The following is a 27,324-nucleotide window of genomic DNA, read 5'->3' on the forward strand; positions in this document are numbered from 1 at the left end:
ATGTGGCCCTGGACTTCCTGTCCAAGCACGCTGGAATCAGTAGGCCTTCTGGCACTTGTCCTGTGGGTATCCCTCCAGCTGGCAATCTGCCCTCTCGCTGGTGCAGGTGGGTTTCACCACTGTTTTGTTGCGCCACCGGCTTGTTGTGCCAGGATCCAAGAGCCTCAGTTGCTCGGCTGTGTCCCATAGCTTCCTGCTGACTTGCCCCACCCTCTCCCCCACGCTGCACTGCAGTGAGCTGAGCCTCCCTTTTGCCTGAGTGAGAACGACCTTTCCAGAAGTCTTCTAAATTATCTCTGGTTGGAAGACTCTGTCTTTCTGTCTCTTTGCAGGTTCTGTAGTTTCAGAATCCATTTAGAGGTTTGATTTAATGTTCTTTTTGAGGGAACAGAAGGAGAGCTCACACGATTTGCTGGCTACTCTCTGCCATCTTGGCTCCACCCCCCAAGGCACATTATTTAAAAATTAGAAGAGAATGGAAGGCTATAATAATCAACACTTGGGATAGGGTCATGAAAAACCTTGACAAAGATAATATTATAAAATAAGTAGAATGAATTTTTTTTTCAAAACTATTTCTTCTTCTAAACTTTACCGGTTATCTTTAGCCATTTTTTATTCCATTATTCTCTCTTCTTCATTCCCTACATCTAATAGGTTGCAAAGTTTTATTGTCTCTACCTCCACAAAATCTCTTACATCCGCCTTTTTCTTGCCACCTATACAACCATATCCTATTACTTCCCTTCATGTAAATATCAATTTTTTAATGATTCTTTTTTTTTTTGCAGGACAATCAGGGTTAAGTGACTTGCCCAGGTTCACACAGATAGTGTCAAGTGTCTGAGGCCAGATTTGAACTTAGGTCCTCCTGAATCCAAGGCTGGTGCTTTATCCACTGTGCCACCTAGCTGCCCCTAAATATCAATTTTTAAAAAAATAAATGCCAACTTTCAACAAAGTGACCAAAATTGTGAGTAACATCATAAATGCAAATTTAAGCTTCCACTTCACATCCCTAAAGATGCCAACATGGTAAAAAATTTTAATCAATATTGATCTAGATCAGGTCTTCTTAATCTTTTTTGACTCATGACCCCTTTTTACATGTTTTTACAAGACCCCAGGCATATAAGTATATAAAATACCTATACATAACCTTTTACTGTTGCCAAACGTTTTGCAACCCCCACATTCAGTTATGCGACCTCATATGGGGTTGTGACCCACAGTTTAAGAAGCTAAGGTTAAATGAAAGGAAACAAACATACTGATTCCTTGCTGGTGATGTGATTTGGCCCTACCATTTTGGAAAACAATTTAGAATTATCCCAAAAATGTTAACAAAATAAGGTACTATCCATCAGTCCTGGCAATATGTTGACACATCCAAGGAGTTTCTTTTCTTACTTGGAAATTTTTATTTTCTTCTAAGGACAGGAAAAAAAAGACATTTGTGTGATAAACATTGACAAGGCTGATTCGCCTCTCAGGGGAAAAAAGTAATTAGAGGGAAAAGTACTTACTAAAGACAAAGATGGTGTGTGTGTGTGTGTGTGTGTGTGTGTGTGTGTGTGTGTGTGTTTAGCAATTCATTTCCATATGACTGTTGTGGGAGCTTTGAGGGTCATAACAGAGAAACTCTGAGAACTATAAGAAAATTGAACATTGTCCATTTATGGCAGGCAGATCTGACAGAAATGTACATTTTTCTTTCTCGCTGTATAGATGAATCACTTCACAGTGCCTAGAGTCAACAACCAGAGACAGACAAAAGCAAAATGAAAACAGAAGCAGAGCACCTTGAAGCTGAATGAAGAAGAGAGTACAGGACAGGAAAAAAAGAGGAAATACTTCAAAAGATCAAGCTGAGCAGAGGAAAGCAGGTATTGCAGTTGTTGGGAGCTGATCTGATTGGAGGAAAGTTCTACTTTTTGAAATAACAATCTGAAATAAGGGAAAGACTTGCTTTCCCTTAACCTTTCCTGCCACTTATATCTTGAAAAGTGGAAATTCTTCTGAGGTTTATCTGCCTTGATCTTTACTGCCATCTATGGCTTAAAAGGGGAAAATTTCTCAGAGCCCAATGAGAAGATCTGAATCTCTCTTAAATTGCAAACTTAAGGAAATTGTTTTGCTGAGAGAGTTAAAGCTGCCTCTCTCTGCAGAGGGAGCTATGTAAATTTCAACCTTAGGATCTCTGCTTTTACTAAATGCTTAACACTGCTTTAATAGACTGAGAAGCATCCAGAAGAGAGGTGACTTGTCACACCAGAACTAGGCTTTCATGCCTAGCGGGCAGGTAAGGATATAAAAAATATCAAGTTCTGGTAGCTCTGAAAATATGGATTTCTCTGCTCCTATGACTTACAACACTACAGCCACAAGATCATGTAGGGTTCAAGACATTAGCAGACCCTTGTGAAAGCTAAAATTCTAGCTAAACTATCTAAAATATCTAATGAGTGGTCGCCAATAAATTATAAGCTTTAGCAAGAGTTAGACTTTTAAGCATTTATTAAGGAGAATAAGAATTTGGTAAAGAGAAAAGAAAAGCCTACATTCATCTATCTATTAAAGGGAGAGCACATTTCTAGCTCTGCTCTCTGCCAGAGTCCCCAGGAAAAGACCCTATTTAGAGCGCCAGGCTCTTCCTTCTTCCCCCCACCAGCAAACGTCACTTCCTGATGCCAAAGAAAAGACCCATGGTCTTGCCCTCAGAGACGTTCACTTCATGGCGCAGCTTTTCTACAGTAAGTCTCCAGCAGGTGGCATCATTCCAATCATTACACCCTAAAATTCAATTTAAAAAACAACTGGGTTTATAATAAGATTTAAAAGGATAAAATTCCTGGATTTTTTTTTTTTTAGTGAGGCAATTGGGGTTAAGTGACTTGCCCAGGGTCACACAGCTAGTAAGTGTTAAGTGTCTGAGGCCAGATTTGAACTCAGGTACTCCTGACTCCAGGGCCGGTGCTCTATCCACTGCACCACCTAGCTGCCCCCCTGGATTTTTTTAAAAAGGATACTAATTCATATAAAACACCACTTCACCTCAGCAGGTACCACAATCAGCAATACAAGGTCGGAAAGAAATTCTCACAGGGCAGCCAAAATTCCACTAAAACCTGTGACACCAAATCTCCATTGGCTAGGTGTTTTATGCTTAGGAATCATGGAAGAAAAATTATTTAAGTCATTGTAGGACCCACCCAGTTTGCATAAAATTTTACATAGTTGTAATTAGTGTGCACATTTTTGTTTTGATTCTGCTTTTTCATACTACTCATTTTATATTCCTCTCCTTCCATAATTCTTCATTTTTGTATTTTACCACAGCACACACACAAAAAAAGTTTTCATACCATGCTGAAATTTCCCTGATAATTATATGCACAAATTGTCTCCAATTTCCTTAAAAGACCTGCCAAGTTTGCATAAAATAAGTGCTGTTCTTCCATAGGATGGGTTCTAATGAAAAATTTTTAAAAGATGGGCACATTTGTAAGCAAAAGGATGAAAAGAGCTTGAAGATGAGACAAAGGAATAAGGGAAATTATCAGCTTGGTTAAATCCCAGTAGGGAAAGGGGAGGGGATTAAAATGGAATGAAGGGCAAAAGTAAATTGGCCTTAGCAAGGTAAGGTGTTATCTCTTCCTCAGTGACTACAGGAAAGGAGAAAAGGAGGGACCATGTAAATTAGTTTTGATGTGTGGAGTATGAAGAAAGAGAGAACTTACTGAAGATGGCTCCTGGTCTTCTTCTGAATACAAATGGAGGGGGGAACTTGTAAGGAACTTAACAAGTGAAGAACTTTATAAGAGCTGCTGTGAGAAGTGAGATTGTTAATCAGAGAATAAAACTATTTCCGCAGTGCAAATTTTTGTGCCATTTTGTGTTCCATTCAACAGGACATTAGAAGGATCAGAGAAAATGGGTAGTAAAGTAAATTCAGGATTGGAATATGGAAAGTCATATGCACTGATAGGATAAGAAGTCAAAGAATTCAAGAATAAAAGTGTATAGTTGAATGAAAGAACTTCCCAAATTGAATGACTTGAGTTCACACCAAACTGAAGGTATTCAAATAGATACTGGATATTGTTGCTTAGACATGGCTTGTAGTAGATAATCTCTAAGAATTGTTTCTACTCTAAAAGTCTATAACTCCATGTTGAGTTTGATATTCCAGTAAGAGATTTAGAAGAAAATATCCAAAAAGCCATTATAAATTTTGGTCTAAGGCACAGAAGAGAGGCCATAGCTATGGTTATTTGCGTAGAAGTGATAGTTGAATTCACAGGACTGATTGAGTTTGTCATCTGTAAAGAAGGAACAGAGGAGGATCCATTAGTTTTTCTTTAAACAGTATTTTATTTTCCTGCAATTACATGTTAAAACAATTTTAACATTTTAATATATTTTCTTTATTAAGTATTTTATTTTTCCTGATTATATGTAAAAACAATTTTAACATCCATTTTTAAAACTTTGAGTTCCAAATTCTCTCCCTTGCACCCTGTGCCCCCCACTTTGAGAAGGCAAGCAATTCAATACAGATTATAAATGTGTAGTCATGTAATATATTTCCGTGTTAGTTATGTTTTGAAAGAAAACAGACAAAAAACTCAAGAAAAATAAAGTTAAAAAATTATGCTTCAATCTGTATTCAGACACTATCAGTTCTTTCTCTGGGGATGGATGGCATTTTTCATCACAAGTCCTTCAGAGTTGTCTTGGATCATTGTATTGCTGAGAATAGCTAAATCTGATCATCTTACAATATTGCTGTTACTTTGTACACAGTATATTTCACTTTATGTCAGCTCATGTAAGTCTTTCCAGGTTTTTCTGAAAGCATAGTGCTCATCATTTCTTATAGCATAGTGGTATTTCAACATATCACAATTTGTTCAGTCATTCCCCAATTGATGGACATCCCTTCAATGTCTAATTCTTTGCCACTAGAAAAGAGTTGCAATAAATATTTTTGTATCTATAGATCCTTTTCCTTTTTGTTTTTTAATCTCTTTTTTGATGCACACCCAGTAGTGGTATTGCTAATTCAAAAAATTTCATAGCCCATTGGGCATAGTTCCAAATTGCTTTAGAGAATGACTGAATCAGTTCACAACTCCATGAACAGTGTGTAAATGTCTCATTTTCCCCACATCCCCTACAATATTTGTTATTTTTTCTCTTCTGGCCTATTAACCAATTTAATAGGTATAAGTTAGGTACTCCTAAATTATTTTGATTTACATATCTCCAATTAATAGTGAATTAGAATAGTTTTCATATGACTATAGATGGCTTTGATTATATCATCTGAAAACTGCCTTTTGATCATTTCTCAGTTGGGGAATGGTTCATCTTAAATTTGACTTAGTTCTCTGATCCAACCACTCTGGAGAGGAATTTGGAACTATACTCAAAGGGTTAGGGGACTATGCATACCCTTTGACCCAGTAATACCACTACTAGGTCTATATTCCAAAGAGATCATAAAAAAGGAAAAAAGGACCCACATGTACAAAAATATTTATAGTAGCTCTCTTTGTGGTGGCAAAGAATTAGAAATTGAGGGAATGCCTATCAATTGGAGAATGGTTGAACAAGTTGTGATATATGAATGTAATGGAATACTATTGTGCTATAAGAAATGATAAGCAGGGGCAGCTAGGTGGCACAGTGGATAAAGCACTGGCCCTGGATTCAGGAGTACCTGAGTTCAAATCCGGCCTCAGACACTTGACACTTACTAGCTGTGTGACCCTGTGCAAGTCACTTAACCCCCATTGCCCTGCAAAAAAAAAAAAGAAATGATAAGCATTCAGATTTCAGAAAAACCTTGAAAGACTTACATGAACTGATGCTGAGTGAAGTGAGAAGAACCAGGAGAACATTGTAATAGCAACACTGGGTGATGATCAACAGTGATAGACTTAGCTCTTCTCAGCAATACAATGATCCAAGACAATCCCAAAGAACTCATGATGGAAAATGTTCTCCACATCCAGAAAAAAAGAACTATGGGATTTGAATGCAGATTGAACCATACTGTTTCTACTTTTTTATTGTTTTTTTTCTTTTTTGAGGTTTTCCCTTGTGTTCTGATTCTTCTTTCACAACATGACTCATGAAGAAATATGTTTAAAGTGATTGTACATACATAACCTTTATCAGAATGCTTTCTGTTGTGGGGAGAGAAAGGAAGGAAGAAGAAAAATTTGTAACTAAAAATCTGATGAAAACAAATGTTAAAAACCATCTTTACATGTAACTGGAAAATAATAAAATACTTATGATTTTTTTAAAAATTGAATCAGTTCTCCATATATTTGAGAAATGAGGCCTTTCTCAGAGAAACTTGCTTCAAAATTTTTTCACAGTAACTGTATTTTCCCCCATCCTGTTCATCCTGTTCCTCCTCAAAAGTGTTTTGCTTCTGACTACCCCCTCCCCCATTCTGCCCTCCCTATCAACCACCCCACCTCCTCTTATCTCTTTCTCTTCCTACTTTCCTGCAGGGTAAAATAGATTTCAATACCCAATTGAGTGTCTATGTTATTCCCTCTTTGAGCCCATTCTGATGAGAATAAGATTCACTTCCTCATCATGTATATCATCTTCCCCTGCACTGTATAAGCTTTTTCTTGCTTCTTTTATGTGAAATAATTTACCCCATTCCACCTCTTCATTTTCCTTCCTCTCACTGCATTCCTCTATCATCCCTTAATTTTATTTTTTAGATATTATCCCTTCATATTTAACTCATACCTTTGCCCTCTGTCTATATATACTCCTTCCAACTGACCTAATAATAAGAAAATTCTTGGGAGTTACAAGTATCATCTTCCTATGTGGGAAGGTAAACAGTTTAACTTTTTTGAATCCCTTATGATTTCCTTTTCCTGTTTACCTTTCTATACTTCTCCTGAGTCTTGCATTTGAAAGTCAAATTTTCTATTCAGCTCTAGTCTTTTCATCAAGAAGTTCTAAAAGTCTTCTTTTTCATTGAATGCCCATTTTTTCCCTGAAGGATTATACACAGTTTTGCTGGATAGGTGAGAAAGAAGTCAAGGAAGTGAAAAAAATTCTGAAAAGGCTAGAAATGATGAATATCTGGAGAAAACTCAATGGGAACAGAAAGGAATATGCTTTTTCTCAGTAATATATGATATCTACACAAAAATTGACTATGTATTAGGACACATTGCATATGACCTTTTGAGGTCATAATGCAATAAAAATTACATTCAATAATGGACAATGGAGAGATGAGGGATTAATTGAAAATCAAAACAAGTAGATCAAAGAAGAAGTCATAGAAACAATTGTTAATTTCATTAAAGAAAATGACAATAATGGGGCATCTAGGTGGCACAGTGGATAAGGTACTGGCCCTGGATTCAGGAGGACCTGAATCCAGCCTCAGTCACTTGACACATAATACTAGCTGTGTGACCCTGGGGAAATTATTTAACCCTCATTGCCCCACCAAAAAAAATGACAACAATAAAACAACATAACAAAATTTATGGGATGCAGGCAGCAAAACTCACAGAAGAATGTGCTGAAATCATCTTCTAACCAAGAATGGCTTGGAAAGTCAGAAGGAGGGAGCTGCTGTGCTAATACAGGAGTTGAGCCCAAGCCCACAGTCACCCTGACACAGATCCAGTCCCAGGAAGGCCTCACCAGAGAACCAGACCCCCAGAGCCTCTGAATCAGCTGAAGTGCTAGTGTTGTCTGGAACTAAGCTCACAGTCTGGTGAGTGGGCTGAGCCCTGGGCAGGGGGGAGACTACAGGGGTCTATGCTGGTGCTAAGGCAGAACTTAGATTTTACACCCCTGCTGAGAACAAGGAGCTAGGCTCGAGTAGCAGTGGCCCAGGTGGGGGAGGGGCACAGAGCTAATAACGACAACACACAAAGCTGGTTGATTAGCAAGTTGGTCTGGGGTCATCTAAGGACCAGGGAACAGGCCAGGCTAGTGAAGAACCTGATTCTCCTTAAATCATACTACCTGGGACTTCTGAAGCTTGGGATACTGCAGCCTGGAAACAGCACCCTACTTTAAGGAGCTAAAAGGCAAGTAAAAGAAAGGCAAGATGAGCTGACAGAGAAAGGTGAGGACCATAGAAAGTTTATTCAGTAACAAGGAAGACCCAGGGGCACCCACAGAGGAAGATGTCAACATCAGGGCCCCTATATCTAAAACTTCCAAGAAAAATATTAATTGGTCTCAGGGCACAGAGGTGCTCAAAAAGGACTTTGAAGATAAAGTTAGAGAGGCAGAGGGAAAAATGGAAAGAGAAATGAGGGTGATGCAGGAAAGACATGAGAAAAATGTTAACAGCTTGAAAAGTCAAATTGGCCAAATGCAAAAGGAAGTACAAAAGCTCTCTGATGAAAATAATTGCCTAAGAATTAGGATTGAACAAATGGAAGCCAGTGACTTTATGAGAAACCAAGACACAATAAAGCAAATCCAAATGAATAAAAAAATAGAGGGCAATGTGAAATATCTTCTGGGAAAAACTGCTGACCTGGAAAATAGGTCCAGGAGAGATCATTTGAAAATTATTGGTCTACCTGAAAACCATGATCAAGGAAAGAGCTTAGACATCATCTTCCAAGATATTCTCAGGGAAAATTGCCCTGAAATTCTAGAAGAAGAAGCTAAAATAGAAATTGAAAGAATCCACCGATCACCTCCAGAAAGAGATCCCAAAAGGAAAACTCCTAGGAATATTATAGCCAAATTCCAGAGCTCTCAGGTCAAGGAGAAAATATTGCAAACTGCCAAAAAGAAAGAATTCAAGTACTGTGGAGCCCCAGTCAGGATAGCACAGGATCTAGCAGCTTCTACATTAAAGGATCAGAGGGCATGGAATATGATATTCCAGAGGGCAAAGGAAATGGGATTACAACCAAGAATCACCTACCCAGCAAAACTCATCATAATCTTTCAGTGGAAAAAATGGGACTTTAATGAAAAAGAAGACTTTCAGATATTTGTGATGAAAAGACCTGAACTGAATGGCAAATTTGACTTTCAAATACAATACCCTAGAGAACCATAAAAAATTGGAGCTGGGGGACATACCTAAGGTCATACAGTGGGCGACTGTCTTGTGTATGAGGCTGGGTTTTGGCTCTGATCCCCCTGAGTTCAGGGGTGGTGCTTTGTCCACTGTGTCACTTACCTAGGTGATGACATCTTTAGAGTTAAATTGAGGGGTAAAGGGAATTCACTGGGGAAAGGGGAAGGGCAGAGGTGAAATCCTACATGAAAGAAACAGGAAAAGGCTTATGGAGTGGGGGAAGAGCTGGGAGAGAAGCAGGGCAGTAAATGAATTTTACACTCATCAGAAAAGGCTCAAAGATCTTAAACTCATCAGAGCTGCCTCAAGGAGGGACTAACAGACACACCCAACTGGGTGGAGTAATCTATTTAATCTGGGCAGTAAATGAGCCTAACACTCATCAGAATTGGCTAAAAGACCTCAATATCATTAGAATTGGCTCAAGGAGGGAATAATGTACACACTCAATTGGGTGGAGTAATCTCTCTAACCCTGCAAGAAAATAGGAGGGGAAGGGGATAAAGAGAGAGGGGCAAAAGAAGGAAGGGAAGAGTGGGGGAGGGGACAGACAGAGGCAAATCCCTTTTGAAGAGTGATAGGATGAAAGAAGATGGATAATAGAATAAATATCATGGGGAAGGGAATAGGGTGGAAGGGAACCAGTTAACAATAGTAATCAAGAAAAAGAGAAAAGGAGGAAAACATGTACAAAAAACTCCTGGTGGAGGCTAAGAATTGAGAATCAAGGGAATGTCCATCAATTGAGGAATGATGGGAAAAGCTGTGCTATATGATCATAGTGGAATGGTCTTGTGCTACAGGAAATGACAAACAGGATGATCCCAGAAAAACCTGGAAAGACTAATGAACATCAATGTATAGTGAAGTGAGCAGAGCTGGGAGGACATTGTGCATAGTGACAGCAGTATTGTTCAATGAGCAATTGTGAATGACTTAACTACTCTCAGCAATGCAATGATCCAAGACAATCCCAAGGAACTAATGAGGAAGCTTACTATGCACCCCTATAAAAAGAACTGATAAAAAGAATACTTGTGGATTGTACATATATAATCTGGTTGCAATCTTGTGGAGGGAGGGAGGAAGAAAAATTTGGAACTCTAAATCTTATGAAAATGAATGTTGAAAAGTACCCTTACATGTAACTGGAAAATAAAATAAATGTTTGTTGCTGAAAAAAATAAATAAAGTATATTAGGGGTTAGTAAAGAGGAAAAAAAATGTATGGGATGCAGCCAAAGTGGTATGTAGGAGGAAATTTATATCTCTAATTGCTTACATCAATAAAATGAGAAAAAGCAAATTAATGAATTGGGCATTGTGAGAAAATGGGTAGTTGTCTCCTCTCAATGGGGATAAAACAGTCAATCATATTCCTCCTGACCTGTTTTTAGGACAAAGTTCTCAGATCCCCTCCCTCCCCCTTGGGCTAACAAAATCACGTGATTCAAGGAGCCCTGGTCTCAATAAGGTCTGCTCCTGAGTTGTGTCCATATAAGGAAGAATAAGTTCCACTCCTGAATTATGTCCATATAAGGAAGAACTGATTAGGGATGGGAATACTTCATTCCAATTAGCTAGTTTTTGCACATAGATTGTAACCCTTGAGTAATTGGACCAATGAGGAAAAAGGGGAGGGTCCATTCACGTTAGGGACTAGGGTTTAAAACAGGGCCTCTGAACCCCCTTTCTTTGCACCCACTAGCTGCACACTAGGGTGCCTCCTTCTCATGAGAAGGAAATAAAAGAACCTTTGTCACATCGATGCTGAGTTCCTGATAATTATTGAGAAGAGGGTTGTTTTCCCTTACAGGCATGCAACTAAAATAAATTTTTAAATTAACAAATTCAAAAATCCCCAATTAAACACCAAATTAGAAATCCTGAAAATCAAAGGAGAGACTAATAAAATTGAAATTTAAAAATCAGTGAATGAATAAATAAAATTAATTATTTTTATGGTAAAAACATTAAAATAGATAAACCATAGGTTAATTTGAACAAAAAAGAAAGAAAATAGAAAACCAAATTGCTAGTGTCAAAAATGAAAGGGGCAAACTCAGCAACAATGAAGAAGAAATTGTGAAAATTGTTAGAAGTTATTTTGCTCCATTATATGCCAAGAAATTTGACAACCTAAATGACATGGATCTACAAAAAAATTACCCAGATTAATAAAAGAGCAAATTAAATACTTCAATAACCCAATTTTACAAAAAGAAATTGAACAAGTCATCAATGAACTTCCTAAGAAAAATCTCCAGGAATAGATGGATTCACAAGTGAATTTTACCAAATATTCAAAAATAATTAATCCTAATATTATATAAACTACATATACTATAATTACCATATAAACAATTTGGGGAAATATGTGAAGAGGGAGTCCTACAAAATTCCTTTTATGACACAAATATAGTACTGACACCCAAACCAGGAAGAGTCAAAAAAGAGAAAATTATAGAACAATTTTTTGAATGAATATGGGTGCAAAAAACTTTTTTAAAAACTAGCAAAGAGATTACAGCAATATATCACAAGTATCATACACTATGCAGGGTTGGTTCAATATTAGGAAAACTATCAGCCAAATTGAATTATCAATAACAAAATCAACAGAAATCATATGATAATCTCAGAAGATGTAGGAAAAGCCTTTGACAAAATATAGCACCCACTCCTATTAAAAATACTAGAGAGCATAGGAATAAATGGAGCTTACCTTAAAATGATAAAAAAAAAACCATCTTATCTGTAATGGGGATGAGCTATAAGCCTTCTCAATATAATCAAGGGTGAAGCAAGGATGCCCATTATCACCTGTGTTATTTAATATTGTAGTAGAAAAGTTAGCTATAACAATAAGAGAAGAAAATAAAATTAAAGGAATTAGAATAAGCAATGAAGAAACAAAACTATAACTCTTTGCAGATGATATGATGTTATACTTAGAAAATCCTAGAAAATCAACTAAAAAAATACTTGAAATTATTAACAACTTTAGCAAAGTTGCAAGACACAACTAGCAAAAACACACAAATCATCAGCATTTCTATATATTACCAACAAAGTCCAGCAGCAAGATATAGAGAAATTCCAACTTAAATAACTTTAGAAAATATAAAATACTTGGGAGTCTACCTGACAAGACAAACACAGGAACTATATGAACATAACTATAAAACATTTCTCTCACAAATAAAGTCAGAATATAAACAATTGGAAAAATATTAATTGCTCATGGGTAGGTCAAGCCAATATAATAAAATTATAATCCTATCTAAATTAATCTATTTAGTGCTATAGCAATCAAACTATCAAAAATATTTTATACATCTAGAAAAATAATAACAAAATTCATCTGGAAAAGCAAAAGCTCAAGGATATCATGGGAATAAATGAAAAAATGCAAAAGAAGTTGGTCTAACCATATCATATCTCAAACTGCATAAATGCAGTAATTATAAAAACATTCTGGTACTGACTAAGAAATAGTGGTGGATCAGTGGAATAGAATAGGTATGAATTAAAATAAATGACTACAGTAACCTGAAAATCAAGGCTATTGGAACATAAACTCATTATTTGACAAAAACTGCTGGGAAAACTGGAAAATGGTATGGCAGAAACTGGGTCTAGACCAACATCTCACACCAAATACTAAAAGTCAAAATAGATAAGTACCTTAAGTGAGCATAGAATAATTTATCTGTCAGATTTATGGGCAGAGGAAGAATTTAGGACCAAAGAAGATATAGAGAGATTACAAAATGTAAAGTAGATAATTTTGATTATATAAAATTTTAAAGCTTTTGCACAAACAAGAGCAATGCAAACAAAATTATAAGGAAAGCAGAAAACTGGGAAAGAATATTTGTATCAAGTATCTCTGACAAAAACCTCATTTCTCAAATATATAGAGAATTGAGTCAAATTTATAAAAACTTGTTATTCCCTAATTAATAAATGGTCAAAGGATATGAACAAGCAGTTTTCAAAGAAATAAAAACTATCGACAACCATATGAAAAAATGCTCTAAATCACTATTGATTAGAGAAATGCAAATTTAAGACTACTCTGAGATACCACCTCACACTTATCAGAGTGGCTAATATAACAAGAAGGAAAAATGTTGGATGTTGGAGAAGATGCAAGAAAACTGGAACTCTAATCCACTCTTGGTGGAGTTGTGAAAAGATCCAACCTTTCTGGAGGGTAATTTGGAACTGTGGCCAAACTGTACATACCCTTTGATCCAAAAATATCACTGCTAGCTTTATATTTCAAAAACATCCAAAAAAAGAGAAAAAGACCTATTTGTACAAAAATATTTATAACAGCTCTTTTTCTGGTGGCTAAGAATTGGAAATCAAAGGAATGTCCATCAATTGGGGAATGGCTAAACAAGCTGAAGTATATGGTTGAAATGGAATATTATTGTGCTATAAGAAATGACAAGCAGGATGATTTCAGAAAGGCCTAAAAGACTTGTATGAACTGATGTATAATGAAGTGAGCTGAAGCAGGAGAAAGTTTGTGCACAGTGATAGCAATATTGTTTGATGAAGAGCTGTGAATTACTTAGCTAAAACAATGATCCAAGACAATCCCAAGGACTAATGATGAAACATGATCCACCTCTAGAGAAAGAACTGAACACAGACTGAAGCATTATATTTTTCACTTTCTTTCATTTTTTCCCCTTTATTGGAGCCTTCTTATACAAAATGACTAATACGGAAATGTTCTACATAATTGCACACGTATGACCTATATCTGATTGCTTACCACCTCAAGGAGGGGTGAGAGAAGGGAAAGGAGGGAGAGAATTTGGAACTGAAAACTAAATAAAAGTGTTTATTAAAAAGAAAAAGGTAAAAAAAAAGAATAGGGGATCCCTACCTCCTAGAGCAGCCCATTCCACTTTTGGATATTAAGCTATTTTGCCTAAATTAATTTTTTTAGTAATTCTGACTCATTGTATCTAACTGTTTCCACAAGCCAAGCAGAACCATCAGAATTCATCATAAAATTATGAATTCATCTTACTGAATCCAGCATCTACATGATAGTGCTTCAACTATTTATATTAAGCTATAATTCAATCCATTTTATTTATTAGCCATACTTTATACATTTGCCACCTTCCAGATGTCTCAACAGCTATTCTTCCAATGTTATAGTCACTCTTTTTGTTATCTAGTTTGTTGGTTATGCATAGGCAGTTTTCCCTCTCCCTCTTTTTAATTTATAGCTTTTCTTTTTCATTAGATTTGCAAGACTTCAGTTAAATATATTCATACTAGTCCTTGTTAGGTACACTCCTGTCCAGAAGTACATCATTCTGATAAAATATAGGCATACAACTGTGGTCCAAAAATCCAGATTGCACTGTGTCTGAGGACACCATATCACACCACTTGTGTCCCTAAGGTCTTTACTTCCTTATTGAAATCTTCATAATTTTTTGCAAAGTTTTCTAGGTTCTTTCTTCTCTGGCTTCCACCATTTTTTCATCTACTCTGAAGCCTCTCTTTTAAGTAATGAGCAGTTTCCTCCTTCTTCCACCAAGTATATTTAACTAGGAACTCCAGGCAAGACAAAGGACTAGCTGGTAGCTGGTTAATGGGTCTAATGGCTCTCTCTCTCTCTCTCTCTCTCTCTCTCTCTCTCTCTCTCTCTCTCTCTCTCTCTCTCTCTCTTTCTCTTTTTCTCTCCCTCTATTTCTTTTCTTTTCCTCCCTCCCTCTCTCCCTCTCCCCCCTCTATCTTTCTCTTATTGCATCCATGAGCTCACACAAGGTGGCTGGAACAGAATTCGGGACTGCCTCGTCCTTATGTGAAGAACAAAGAATAATTTTCCCATATGCTCTCCTTTCTCTGTATCCTTTGCTGCAGTAGGCCATCCTTCCTACCCCTCCTATTAATACATACATTAAGAGAACTAGTCTGCTAGCTGAAGACAGAAATATTCCTTCAAAATCTTCCCTAGTAATTTTTTTGAGGGAATGGTGCAGTGGAGGCTTCAGACCAAGCATTTAGGAACTGAAAAAAATATCTGGAACAAAGAGAAAAAATGTCTCACACTAGGTCCTTACTGATTCTGGGGAAAAGGAAGAAAGAAAGGAATTATGCTAAATACTTTACAAATATTATCTCATTTGATCTTTACAACAACCCTGGGAGGTAGGTGCTATCATCATCATCATCATCATCATCATCATCATCATCATCATCATCATCTCCATTTTATAGTTAAGAAAATGGTGGCAGACACTGTGCCTGGGGCCACACAGCTAGTAAGTATTTGAGGCTGGATTTGAACTCAGATCTTCTTGATTCTGGGCCTAGTGTTCTATTTAATATACCATACTATTGACTCCATGGCAGAGTAGCAGAGGCACAGACACAGAGAGACAGAAGTTGAGAAAAAGGCATATAGATAGAGAGAGAGAGAGAGAGAGAGAGAGAGAGAGAGAGAGAGAGAGAGAGAGAGAGAGATAGATAGATAGATAGATAGATAGATAGGAGATAGATGCAGAAATTGAAAAAGTCTGAAATAGGCATGCAGAGTTGCAAGGCAGAAAGATGGTGAGTAACAGAAATGGAAAAAAGCAAAAATACAGAGAAACAAATAAACAGAAGAAAGATACTGAAATAGAGAAATACATGGATGGAGGAAGTGAAAGGGGAGAATTAAAGAGATGGAATTGGAAACAGCAAAAAAATACAGAGATGAAAAGACATGAAGATAAATGAAGTAAAGATACTAAAGCAGATATAGTGAGATAAGTAAAGACAGTGGGAGATAATAATGACCTAGAGATTTAATTTAGTTCCCCCATTCTTGTCACCTTCAGTTCCTCACCCAGATCCCCAACCCCCCAACCTTCACTCAGTCTCCCACAAGAACAAAAGAAAGGGAACTTCCTGGTGTGGCCATGGCCCCTGGGGTTTTCCATCTCATTTTTAGCCCCGAGGGCACTGAGGCAGAGCCCCCACCACCCTTTTCCTGGGAGTAAAAATAACATTAATGACTGAATTTGGTGACTACCATTGTTCTAGGATCTGCCTCTCTCCAATTCCTACCCCTCTGTGACACAGACAGGTCTAGAGCTAGGGAACAAAGCTCCCATGAGGTGATCCAGAACAAACTAGCATGATACTGACCTTCTCAGCTCCATGGACCTCTGACCATCCTCTTTTCTTCAAAAAGAAGAGCTGATAATAAGGTAAGACTAGAAAGATTCAATATGTGAGGACCATTGGTAGAAGCTAGGGTCCCTAGGTTCATCCCTTTTGCTGTCTCTTAGAATGTTTTTTCTCAATCTCTCCTTGTTTTATGGAAGGGGAAGTCTTCAGGTGATGGAAGAGGAAATCAAGACCAAGTACAAGGCTCCCTACCTCTGTCTGCTATGGGTCTTGGGTGAAAAGACTATTCAAAGGAGGAGAGCAGTCACTCTAAGAGCCATGGACCCAGAGTGGAAGAGGGATAGCAAGAACATCTAGAAGCTGAGATCAGAAACCCAGGCTGAGATTTTCATGTTACAGAAAATACAGTCCTGGTCAGGTTAGTGAAAGACTAGAAGTGGGCTGGAGTATGCAGCACAAGGGAAGAAGGGAGGAAAGGAGGGAAAGAGGGAAGGGGAGAGAGAGATTTTAATCTAAGTGTCTAGAGCTCTCAGAATTAATAAATGTAACAAGTAATGTTACTGAGAGATAAGAAGACTAATCAGTCTTCTTAGATGGGATATGACAGACTCCTGTTACAGAGAAAGATATTCATCAGAAACTCATGGATGTTGTTGAGCTGACATTCTAATGTCTCTAGACCAGGAGCTAAGCCTAGGTCCAGTCTCAACCTAACCTATGGGCTTTTTCAGTATTGGTCTGTGTTATTCTCAAGCTGGGCTATAGTTTAAAAACTATTCCTGAAGTAAGCTAGAGCTGTTCCTGCTGAAAACTGGGCTGAAAAGAATTCTTATGATGGCCTGGGTGCTCTTTCTAGGCTGAGCTAGAAACTGTTCTTGAGCTAGGCTTATTTGGACAATGCTTCTGAAATGAATACAAGGGATGAGGGTAGAGAAAGGAAGTGCTTTGTGCCAAACTGAACTAGGCACTGATAGTGACATGGTCAAGAGGATATTCAGAGGTAGAGTGTGCAGTAGGTTGTTCCTGAGCTGTGTTGGGCTGGGAACGCTTCCTGTGGTATACCTGAAGTGTTCATGAAGGCTGTTTCTGTGCTATGATAAAGTAGGATGTTCTTATGCTACATTAGAGGCTTCTGCTGAGTTGGGAATTGTTCCTTGCTGGACTTTTCCAGAACTAAGTTGGGAGGTGTTCCTTTGCTGTCTGGAAGCTCTATCTGTATTAGATACTAGGGGCAGACCTTTATTGGACTTGTCCAGCAGTCCTTGGCTAGACTAGAGCAGACTAGGTTGGAGACTGGCTAGGAAGTTGGTTCAGAACTAGTCTCCTAGCTATATCTATGACAAGCTATTACTGGGCTGATCTATGAGTTGTTCCTGATACAGTCCTGGTCAGGTTAGTCAAAGACTAGAGGTGGGCTGGAGTATGCAGCACAAAGGAGGAAGGGAGAAAAGGAGGGAAAGAAGGAAGGGGAGAGAGAGATTTTAATGTGTGTCTAGAGCTCTCAGAATTAATAAATGTAACAAGTAATGTTACTGAGAGATAAGAGGACTGATTAGATAAGGTATGACAGACTCCTGTTACAGAGCTAGATTTGATTTGTCCTGGGCTGGGCTGGGATACAAGCTGTTCCTAAACTCAACTAGCAGTAGTTTCTATGCTGGACTATTTCATTGTTCCTGGACTGGACTGTGGGATGTTTCTGTGCTGAGCTGTATTCATCTGGGTGCTACTCTAGGGGCTGGTCTATCCTGGGGGTTGTCACTGAGCTAGAACTGTTCTAATGCTGGGTTGGGATAGTCTAGGCTGGGCCTGTTCTTGAGCTGGACTGAGACCTATGCTTGATCTATCTTGAACATGCCCCTGGTTTGGGTTTTGATCTATTCCTGAACTGGATTGAAGTTTGGTCCTGAGTTGGGCTGGGTACTATTTCTGGTTAATCTAGTTGTTCTTAACCCCAGTTAATAGCTAGGAGCTATTCTTGAGCTATCCTGGAAACCTGGCCCTGGACCACAATAAAATGGTATGGTTCTTCTTCCTGAAATGAATTGGAGACATCCTTCTTCTGTCTAAGAGCTTCTTCTGGGATGATCCGGGGTAGGAACTGTTCTTATGCTGGGTTTGATTGGACTAGGTTAAAAATTATCCTGAGCTTAACTGAGAGACATTCTTGGGCTAGCTAGGCTGGACTGGGTGCTCCTTCTAAACTGGGTTTGGGGGCTGTTCCTGTGCTAATATGGCAATTGTCTCTGAGCTAAAATGGATTGTACTGTGCTGGGCTAAGGGGTGGTCCTAACCTTGACTAGGAATTATTCCTGTTCTATGGCAATGATGGGATGAGAAGGAAGTTGTTCTTGGGTTGTACTTAAGGATATTCTTGGGGCCTGTGCCTGAGCTGGCCTGGGAGTTCATCCTATGCTTAACTGGTAGGTGTCCCTGATTCCTGAGATTTAACAGGACCATCTTATGCTACAAGCTGATCTTATGCTTATGATCTTATGATCTTATTTGGTTAGAGTCTGTTCTTGTGCTTGTTGTTCTTGTGGGAAATGTTCCTGTGGTGGGCTGGGCTAGGATGGAAAATATTCTTGAGCTATACTTAAGTTGTTCCTGAGTTGATTTGGCCTGGGCTAAGCTGGGATACAAGCTGTTCCTAAACTCAACTAGCAGTAGTTTCTATGCTGGACTATTTCATTGTTCCTGGACTGGACTGTGGGATGTTTCTGTGCTGAGCTGTATTTATTTGGGGCTGGTCTATCTGGGGGTTGTCACTGAGCTAAGATGAGAGTTCTTCCTTGGATAAACTATGAGCTACAATTGTACTTGGCTCTCTGTTCAAGGCTGGCATCTGGGGGCTCTTGGGCAACAAAGCTGAAGCAGGGACCAAGGTAGAATGTGAGGAGAGAAAAATCTAGTCTACAAGGACAGAGTTGGAGAAGGAAGGGAGATAAAAATCCAAGTTGGAATGATTGTGGTGGGCATGAAAAGAGATGGAATGATGATTAGGGTAAGGAACAAGGCCAGAAGTATGGCTTGGGTTGATATGTTTGCAACCCGAGGATTAAAGTATCAAGAAAAGAGAAAAAGGTTGCTCTAGGAATTAGGAAGAAGAGGGAAGAAGGAGAAATCAAAGCCAAATCTAACCCTAATTCCAACCCTGAAAACATGCTGCCTATATTCTTATCTGTGGAGTTGTGAGGCATAAGACTTAGAAGTTCCTTGGGTGGGGCAGCTAGGTGGCACAGTGGATAGAGCACTAGCCCTGGATTCAGGAGGACCTGAGTTCAAATCCAGCCTCAGGCACTTGACATGTGCTAGCTGTGTGACCCTGGGCAAGTCACTTAACCCCAATTGCCTCACCAAAAAAAAAGAAGAAGAAGAAGAAGAAGTTCCTTGGGTATGGGGGCCAGGGAATTAGTATGAAAAATAGAAAGAGGGTGATTAAGCCCCATCTAAAATTTCAACCTGCGTTGGGGAGTAGTAGAGTAAACAGACTCAGTTCCTTTTGTTCCTCTCCTGTCCCAACCCAAACACACTCAACATTCCTGTAAGGGCTCCACAGACCCAGGCAAGAGGTTGAATCAGTGGATATCATAGCCTAAAATGTTATGTAAGGACAGTGGGAGAAGGAGGAAGTCAGAGTCAGGTATAACACCTGGCTTTGAGGTGAAAGGGACATCAGAAATTAGCCAAGTGACTGGTACAGTGACCATGTCTGGATTCCTCTCTTACCCTCAGCCACCAGCACAGCTCCATCTGTCTTCCCTTTGATTTCCTGCTGTGATCCCAACTCTGAAGGCATAGGTTTCCTGGGCTGCCTTGTGTCTGGCTATTTCCCTGAGCCAGTGACTGTGAGCTGGAGCCCTGAAGTTCTGGATGAGATGATCACAACTTTTCCAGCTGCCTATGATTCCACATCTGGGCTCTATACCACTACCAGCCAACTTACCATCTCAGACTTCAGTTCCCAGGAATTCACCTGCAGCGTGGACCACTTACCTACTAGCACCAAAATCAAAAAACCTGTATCTCTCCAAGGTGAGAAAGGGGCCAGGGGTGATGACAGGAGATGCTTTCATCAGAGATAAGGAAGAACTTCTTGACAATGATGAGATGAACCTCTGAAAAGCAAGAGTGAAAGATATTGTAGGGGCGGCTGGGTGGCGCAGTAGATAAAGCACCGGCCCTGAATTCAGGAGTACCTGAGTTCAAATCTGGCCTCAGACACTTAACACTTACTAGCTGTGTGACCCTGGGCAAGTCACTTAACCCCAATTGCCTCACCAAAAAAAAAAAAAAAGATATTGTAGCCTCCTTCTTTGGAGATTTTTAAGAATAGACCTTCCTATCAATATGGGATAGGAGGAGGATGAGAGGGAATTACTTCTTTGTCTCCTCTATATATCCTATTTATTCCCTTTCCCCCAACAGCCCTCTTAGTTTCAGCCTCCTTCAAATGGTTTGTTTTCTACTTTTAGCCTGTGGCCCTGTGACAATCATCCCACCCACAGTGAAGCTCTTCCATTCATCCTGTGACCCACGAGGGGATGCTCATTCCACCATCCAGCTTCTCTGCCTTGTCTCTGGCTTCTCCCCAGCCAATATCCAAGTGACTTGGCTAGTGGACGGACAAGAAGCTGAGAGCCTGTTCCCCTACACAACCAGGCCCAAGCGGAAAGGGGGACTAACCTTTTCTCTACAAAGTGAACTCAACATCACACAGGGCCAGTGGATGTCATCTAAGACCTACACCTGCCATGTCACACACAATGGCAGCATCTATGAAGACAGTGCCCAGAAGTGTTCAGGTAACAGCCACACAGTTGCACAGTCACACAGAGAAATATGGTCACAAACAACTCAGTTACACACAGAGACACATACATATAGTCATTTAGACAAAATCATAAACACACAATCACAGATACAGGCATAGAGACATACCTAGTAGGCATAATTTAGGTTTATAGGTTTGGGAGAAGGCTTCATAAGACCAAGGATGTGGAGGCTAGACGCATAAAGCAGTTGGAAGTTGGTATGGGAAATAGGCCCAATACATTAGGAGTGCACAAACTCTGTAATCTCACCTGCCCTGGTTGGACATAAGCATGGGACTACAAACAAGCAGGAGAGCCTACTGGGGACAGCAGGGTGGAATAAAATGATCCATTCACTAATCATTCAATCTACTCCCTACAGACACTGACCCACGGGGCATCAGTGCCTACCTCATTCCACCTAGTCCCTTTGACCTCTATGTCAGCAAAGCACCCGTGCTCACATGCCTGATAGTGGACCTGGCCAGTGGAGAGAATGTGAAGGTTTCTTGGTCCCGAGAAAGTGGGGGTATCGTCAATCCAAGCTCACCAGTGATGAAGGAAAACTATAATGGCACTGTCACAGTCACCTCAACCTTGCCTGTCCAAACAGATGACTGGGTAGAAGGTGAAACCTATACCTGTCGTTTGGAACACCCTGACTTGCCCGTCCCCCTCCTCAGGACAATCTCCAAGGCTCCAGGTAAGGAGGGCACAATCAGCAACAGCTGCAGTATTTATTAGCCCTGCTATGAACTAGGCAGTGCACTGAGCACTGGGGATACAAAGAAAAACAAAAACATGATCCCTGTCATCAAGGAGCTAACATTCTACTAAGAAAAATAACATGCAAGCAACTACATACATCTAATAGATAGACAGTATAAATGGAAGACACTAACAGTAGGAGGGATGAAGAAAGACCAAGAGAGAGGGAGGGAGGGAGGGAAGGAGAGAGAGAGAGAGAGAGAGAGAGAGAGAGAGAGAGAGAGAGAGAGAGAGAGAGAGAGAGAGAGAGATTTGAACTGAGTCTTGAAGGAAGCCAGGAAGTGGAGATGAGAAGTCAGAGCATTCCAGACATAAGGGATAGACAGTGAAAAGGCATAAAGTTGGGAGATATTGAGTGCTGTGTGTGAGGAATAACAAAAAGGCTACTATATTTGGATTGAAGAATACAAGGGGGTAAAGTATAAGAATACTGGAAAGTTAAAAAGGGCCAGATTGTGAAGGGCATTAAAAGCCAAAGGGAGGATTTTATATTTGACCCCAGAGGTAATAAGGAACCATTGAATTTCACTGAAGGAGGTGGGGTGAGAGATGACGTGGTCAGACCTGTGCTCCAGGAATAATCACTTTGGCAGTTTAGTGGAGAATGGACTGAATCAGGGAGATCAATCAGAAAGTTGTTAATGTAGTTCAGGTATGAAGTAAGGAGGGCCTATACCGACATGGTGACTGTGCAAATGGAATGGAATTAATATTATTAATTATTAAACTTATTTAAGTTTTCAGTAGAAATGATAAGACTCTCTGGTCATCCTTTATCCATTCAAGTTCCTTCCCCTACCACAAACAACCATGGGTAAGAGAAAGTAATAGAAGAGACATATGACATTATGAAGGACATAAAAGCCTTGGGAGTCAGGATAGACAGGGTTTGGAATGAAGGGCTCTCTTTCCCAATAAGTCTCTGAGAATCTGAAGGAGATGGGGAGGATCAAAGGGCTGGGAGGAATGATCTCAAAAAGACCCATAATCTAAGTCTGATCTTCATCTACATGGTCTCTTCTGGTCCCCCACAGGCAAACGCATTGCCCCTGAGGTATACGTGTTCCCTCCACCCCAAGAGGAAAAAGGAAACACTGTCTCCCTCACCTGCCTTGTTCGGAACTTCTTCCCTTCCGAGATCACTGTCCAATGGCTGTGTGATAACAAGGATGACCACAGCGGACATCATACTACCACCAGGCCCCACAAAGACCACGGACCTGACCCTTCCTTCTTCCTCTATAGCAGAATGATTATCAACAAGTCTTACTGGCAGGGAGGCCATACCTGTACTTGCCGTGTGGTGCATGAAGCCCTACCTGGCTCCCACACCCTCAACAAAAGTCTTCATTATTCAGCTGGTAACTGACTACCCTGACCCAGACCTTTACCCTTTCTAACCTCTTTCCCCACCTCCTCATGTATGGGCATTCTGGGCCCCTGAAGGAGGATACATCTGTCTGGTTTCTAAATACCCCCGCAGTTGACCCAATAAATGTATATGTCTATGTCCACATCAGAGCCAAGGACTGACCTGTTCTTGGGGAGTGGAGAGAAGGGTAATGGGAACAGTGGATTTCTCTGGTATAGGGTGGGAAGGAATTGTTTTCTCCTCTGAGAGCTCTCAGGGGCTTGGCCTGATTTATATGATTTTGTGAATAGCCTTTCCAGGAAGTTATAGAGGTGATACCCACACTGGAAGAATGGTTGAACTATAGAGAGATCTCTGAAAGGGCTCTATTCTTCCAGAGCCCAAGCTTCTGGGATTCTAAGATTCTAGGATTCTAGCTCTGATATTCTTATGTCAGAAACACCGAGGGGTCAGCAAGAGCAAAGAGAGTCTAAGTGTGGCTTATGTCTTAATTAACCCACTGATCACTCTCCCCCTCAGGACTGATATACCCAGAAAATTTGGTAAACTGGGGGAAATTGACTCCATTAGTAGAGGTGATCTAAGGCCTAGGAAGTAGATATGGCTTATAGGTCCTCCTTTCAAGAGACATTGAGACAGGGCTTGTGTTACTAAGAGAATACACACACACACGACTATTCACACAGGTACACTCACAGACATTCACTCACATTCACACATGGATACAGATGTATTCTAGACTCACACATAAATACCTCCTATTCTATGCAACTTTAAGGTTTGCTAAGCAATTTCCTCACAAACAGCCCTGTGAGGTAGGTAGTATAAGCTTTATTATCACCATTGGCAGATTAAGAAACAGGCTCAAGGAGGTTGGGACTCATAGTTTTGAAACCACACATCTTCTAAACTAGCTGGATCTGCTGGCTGGGTGAGCTAGTAGGGCAGGTTGCTATTAGGATATTTATAAAACCTCTATCAACACTTTAAATGCTAGCTATCATCGTTATTGTTATTAATAAAAACTTACTAATAATGTCTCATTCACATAAACACATTGGGAACCCCCAAAGTTGGACATAAAACAATATCCCTGATCAAACCAGCTTGAGATACACAAACTCTTTTCCTGTCCCCTGAAATAAAAGATCTCTAAGAAGATCATGGGCTTCTGATGGCTATAGACAGACAACTCAGAAATACCAACACATACATCAAAGAAATATTAATTCATTCACACAAACAAAACACACTAGTAGCAGCACATACAAATCACATACTCACATAATCCCAAACTGTACACATAATCCTATTAATCATATGCACACAATCATACACATTTGCACAATTATATTTGTACATATATGTATATCACTATTAACATACACATCTAAAGACATATTCATACACAGTCATACAAATAAAATAACATGCATTCTGAAACATGTATAAATAATTATACACATTTACAATCTTTCTCAGACATTTTTACCCTCAAATAAATCATTAACACAGGCATTCATTCACATGGTTCTACTCACACTAACACATACATTTGTGAACATACATCTTCACATCTTCTCTGCCTCCTCTTTATCCTCATTTTCATCCATGAGATCAATGGGCATGATTCCATCCCATCTCCCTACCCCCTTTCCAATAAGGCTGATGCCAGGGCCTAAAAAGACACTCAGAATTGACACAGGCCAACCTGAAGTAGCCAGTTCCATTATAAGATTTGTCTCTCACCACTATCCAGAGCATCTTGAAATTCTTGTGGTAATAATAACTTCATGGTACATACAAAAATCTACTTTTCTTAACACAATACACCCTCTTCCAAATGTCAAAATGAATTGTATATTGCCTTCACCCAGCAGACAGTAGAAGAAAAGGAATCCTTGATGCATAGCCTGCGTTTGGGCCTTAGAGTCTGTCCACTGACCCTGAAGCCTGAGAGAGAAAAAAATTAGATTTCCTTGTTATCAGTCCTGGACAGCCTCTGCTGTGAGAAAAATAGGGAAGGAATAGACCTGGGCCTACCCTAGGGAGCTTACAGTCTGAGAAAGACAGAGGTAGACACAGTCCCTTCCCTCTGAAAGATTACCATCCGGATAAGGAAAAATAAGACAGAATCACAAACAGAATGATTAATAAACACTACAGAACAATACATATGCTTCCAACTCTAAATCCTATAGGAACTCAGAGATGGAAGGCTTCTTAGATGAGGAAAACTTGAACATTTATTTAGCAAATATATAATGAGTACCTACCATGGGCACTCACTGGCACCTGAAGGTGCAAGTGCATTGGCACCTGAAGGACTGGTAGTTTAGTGATGTTAGAGAAGGGAGGGCATTCCAGGTAGGGAAAGTAGAATGATCAAAGGCACTGGAGATCCTTCATTCCCTGCCTTCACCTCCACAAACATAAACCCAGTCCTGGAGGAATTACCAGAGGAATATGGAAGCAGGAATCAATATATGTAGAAGATTGGGAAAAGAGAGTACAGAGGAGGGCAACCAAAATGTGAGGGAACTGCAAACACTGTAATAGCAAGTAACTTGAAAGAAATGGAGAGGTTTAGAATGGGAAAAGAAAGACCTAAGACATAGTTCTTGTCAGTTCTGATTCTTCTTTGTCCCCTACTCCCAAATATAAGCTTTCTGAAGGTAGGACCCTGGGAATTTTAGTCTTTCTCTAAGTCCCTCACAGAGGATATTAACACAGGATGTGGAACACGAAGACTAAGAATGGTTATATTTTTTAATTGATTGGTATACCTTAGAAAAGTGGTTTCCAACTTTTTGAAATATGAGGATTCCTTTTTAATGTTAAAAAGTCAATGACTCCCCCATTCATATGAAAGTGGTTTCTTTCACAATGCATCTTTTGTTGTCACAAAATAAATATGAAAAGAATAATTCTTGGCTCACATTCACAGACCCTTTATAAAAACTCTATAGCCCTTCACACATCTGAAGCCCACATTTCAGGGACCTCTGGAACATAGATCCTTAGCACTGGAATGTCCCTTAGTCCTGGAAGGGACTGATATAGTTCACCTGCCTCATTGTAAAGCTGAAAGAACTGAGAATCAGATAAGGAAAGCAATGTGTCCATTGTGACACACTAAAAGTGTGTTTAGTCAGCATTATTAACATTTTTACATTGCTATCTTAAGTCTAGACAATCAACAAAACAACAAATCAAGCCCTAATTTGTAGCATTTGCAGTAGATGTTCACGTGGTAGTTCACATGGTAGCTGGCCTCCAACGCAGTCCTGTAGGTCCAAACTGTGACTTCCCCAGACCAGTGGCCATGACTTCTCTCATCTTCCCAAAAGTAAGGTTTATGTGAGACTAGACACACAGAACTTCTAAGCACTTCTTGACAGACAGACTGACACCCTAAGGTCAGAGAAAGGGCTGATAACTGGGGCCGAGTAGCATCTTTGTTCAGGGAAGAGAAAGATAAGCAAGATAAAGAGGAGCGGAGAGGGAAGAAAAAGGGAAGATGAATTGATGAACCTCTTTCTCCTGCAGATGTGGGTCATGAGGACACATGCACAGAAATAGAGAGTGAGGAATTGGATGGACTTTGGACAACCATCTATGTTTTCATCGTCCTCTTCCTTCTCAGCGTCTGCTATAGTGCCACAGTCACACTGTTCAAGGTCAGAGAACACAGAGGGAATTAAAAGGGCTCTCCTTATGTGGTGATCATTGTCATGAGTTATTACTCCACTCATCTAATTCTTCTCCTACTCTCCCCACCCCAGGAATGTTTCAAGAAAGAGGGCCACCTCCAGGAAAGTTCCAGGATGAGAGGCTGGGGGGGGAGGGAAGGAAACATAGGTGGAAGAGGAGTCAGAATGAGAGGGAAGATAGCACCTAAACTTGTCATTAGTTCCCAAACTTGTCATCATCCCCATTGATCTTCTATTTCCCATTTCTCCTCCTAACTCCCCATCCCACCTTAGGTGAAGTGGATTTTTTCTGCAGTCCTGCAATTGAAACCTGGTACTCTCCATGACTACAAGAACATGATCCAGCAGACCACCTAGACTTCAGACCAGGGGAGCTCCTGCCCCAGGACTCCA

General features: G+C 39.7%; 1 gene segment (V, D, J or C); it reads left to right on the forward strand.

The window, feature by feature from the left end:
• Positions 1-27,288, forward strand: LOC122738698. The segment is given in 7 exon segments: positions 1-106; positions 20,000-20,299; positions 20,740-21,069; positions 21,461-21,781; positions 22,881-23,207; positions 26,768-26,898; positions 27,205-27,288. Coding segments are annotated over 7 exon segments (1,599 nt in total).
• Positions 27,289-27,324: the final 36 nt, after the last annotated feature.

The sequence above is a fragment of the Dromiciops gliroides genome, chromosome 2 (assembly GCF_019393635.1).
Source record: "Dromiciops gliroides isolate mDroGli1 chromosome 2, mDroGli1.pri, whole genome shotgun sequence".
NCBI classification, from domain to species: domain Eukaryota; kingdom Metazoa; phylum Chordata; class Mammalia; order Microbiotheria; family Microbiotheriidae; genus Dromiciops; species Dromiciops gliroides.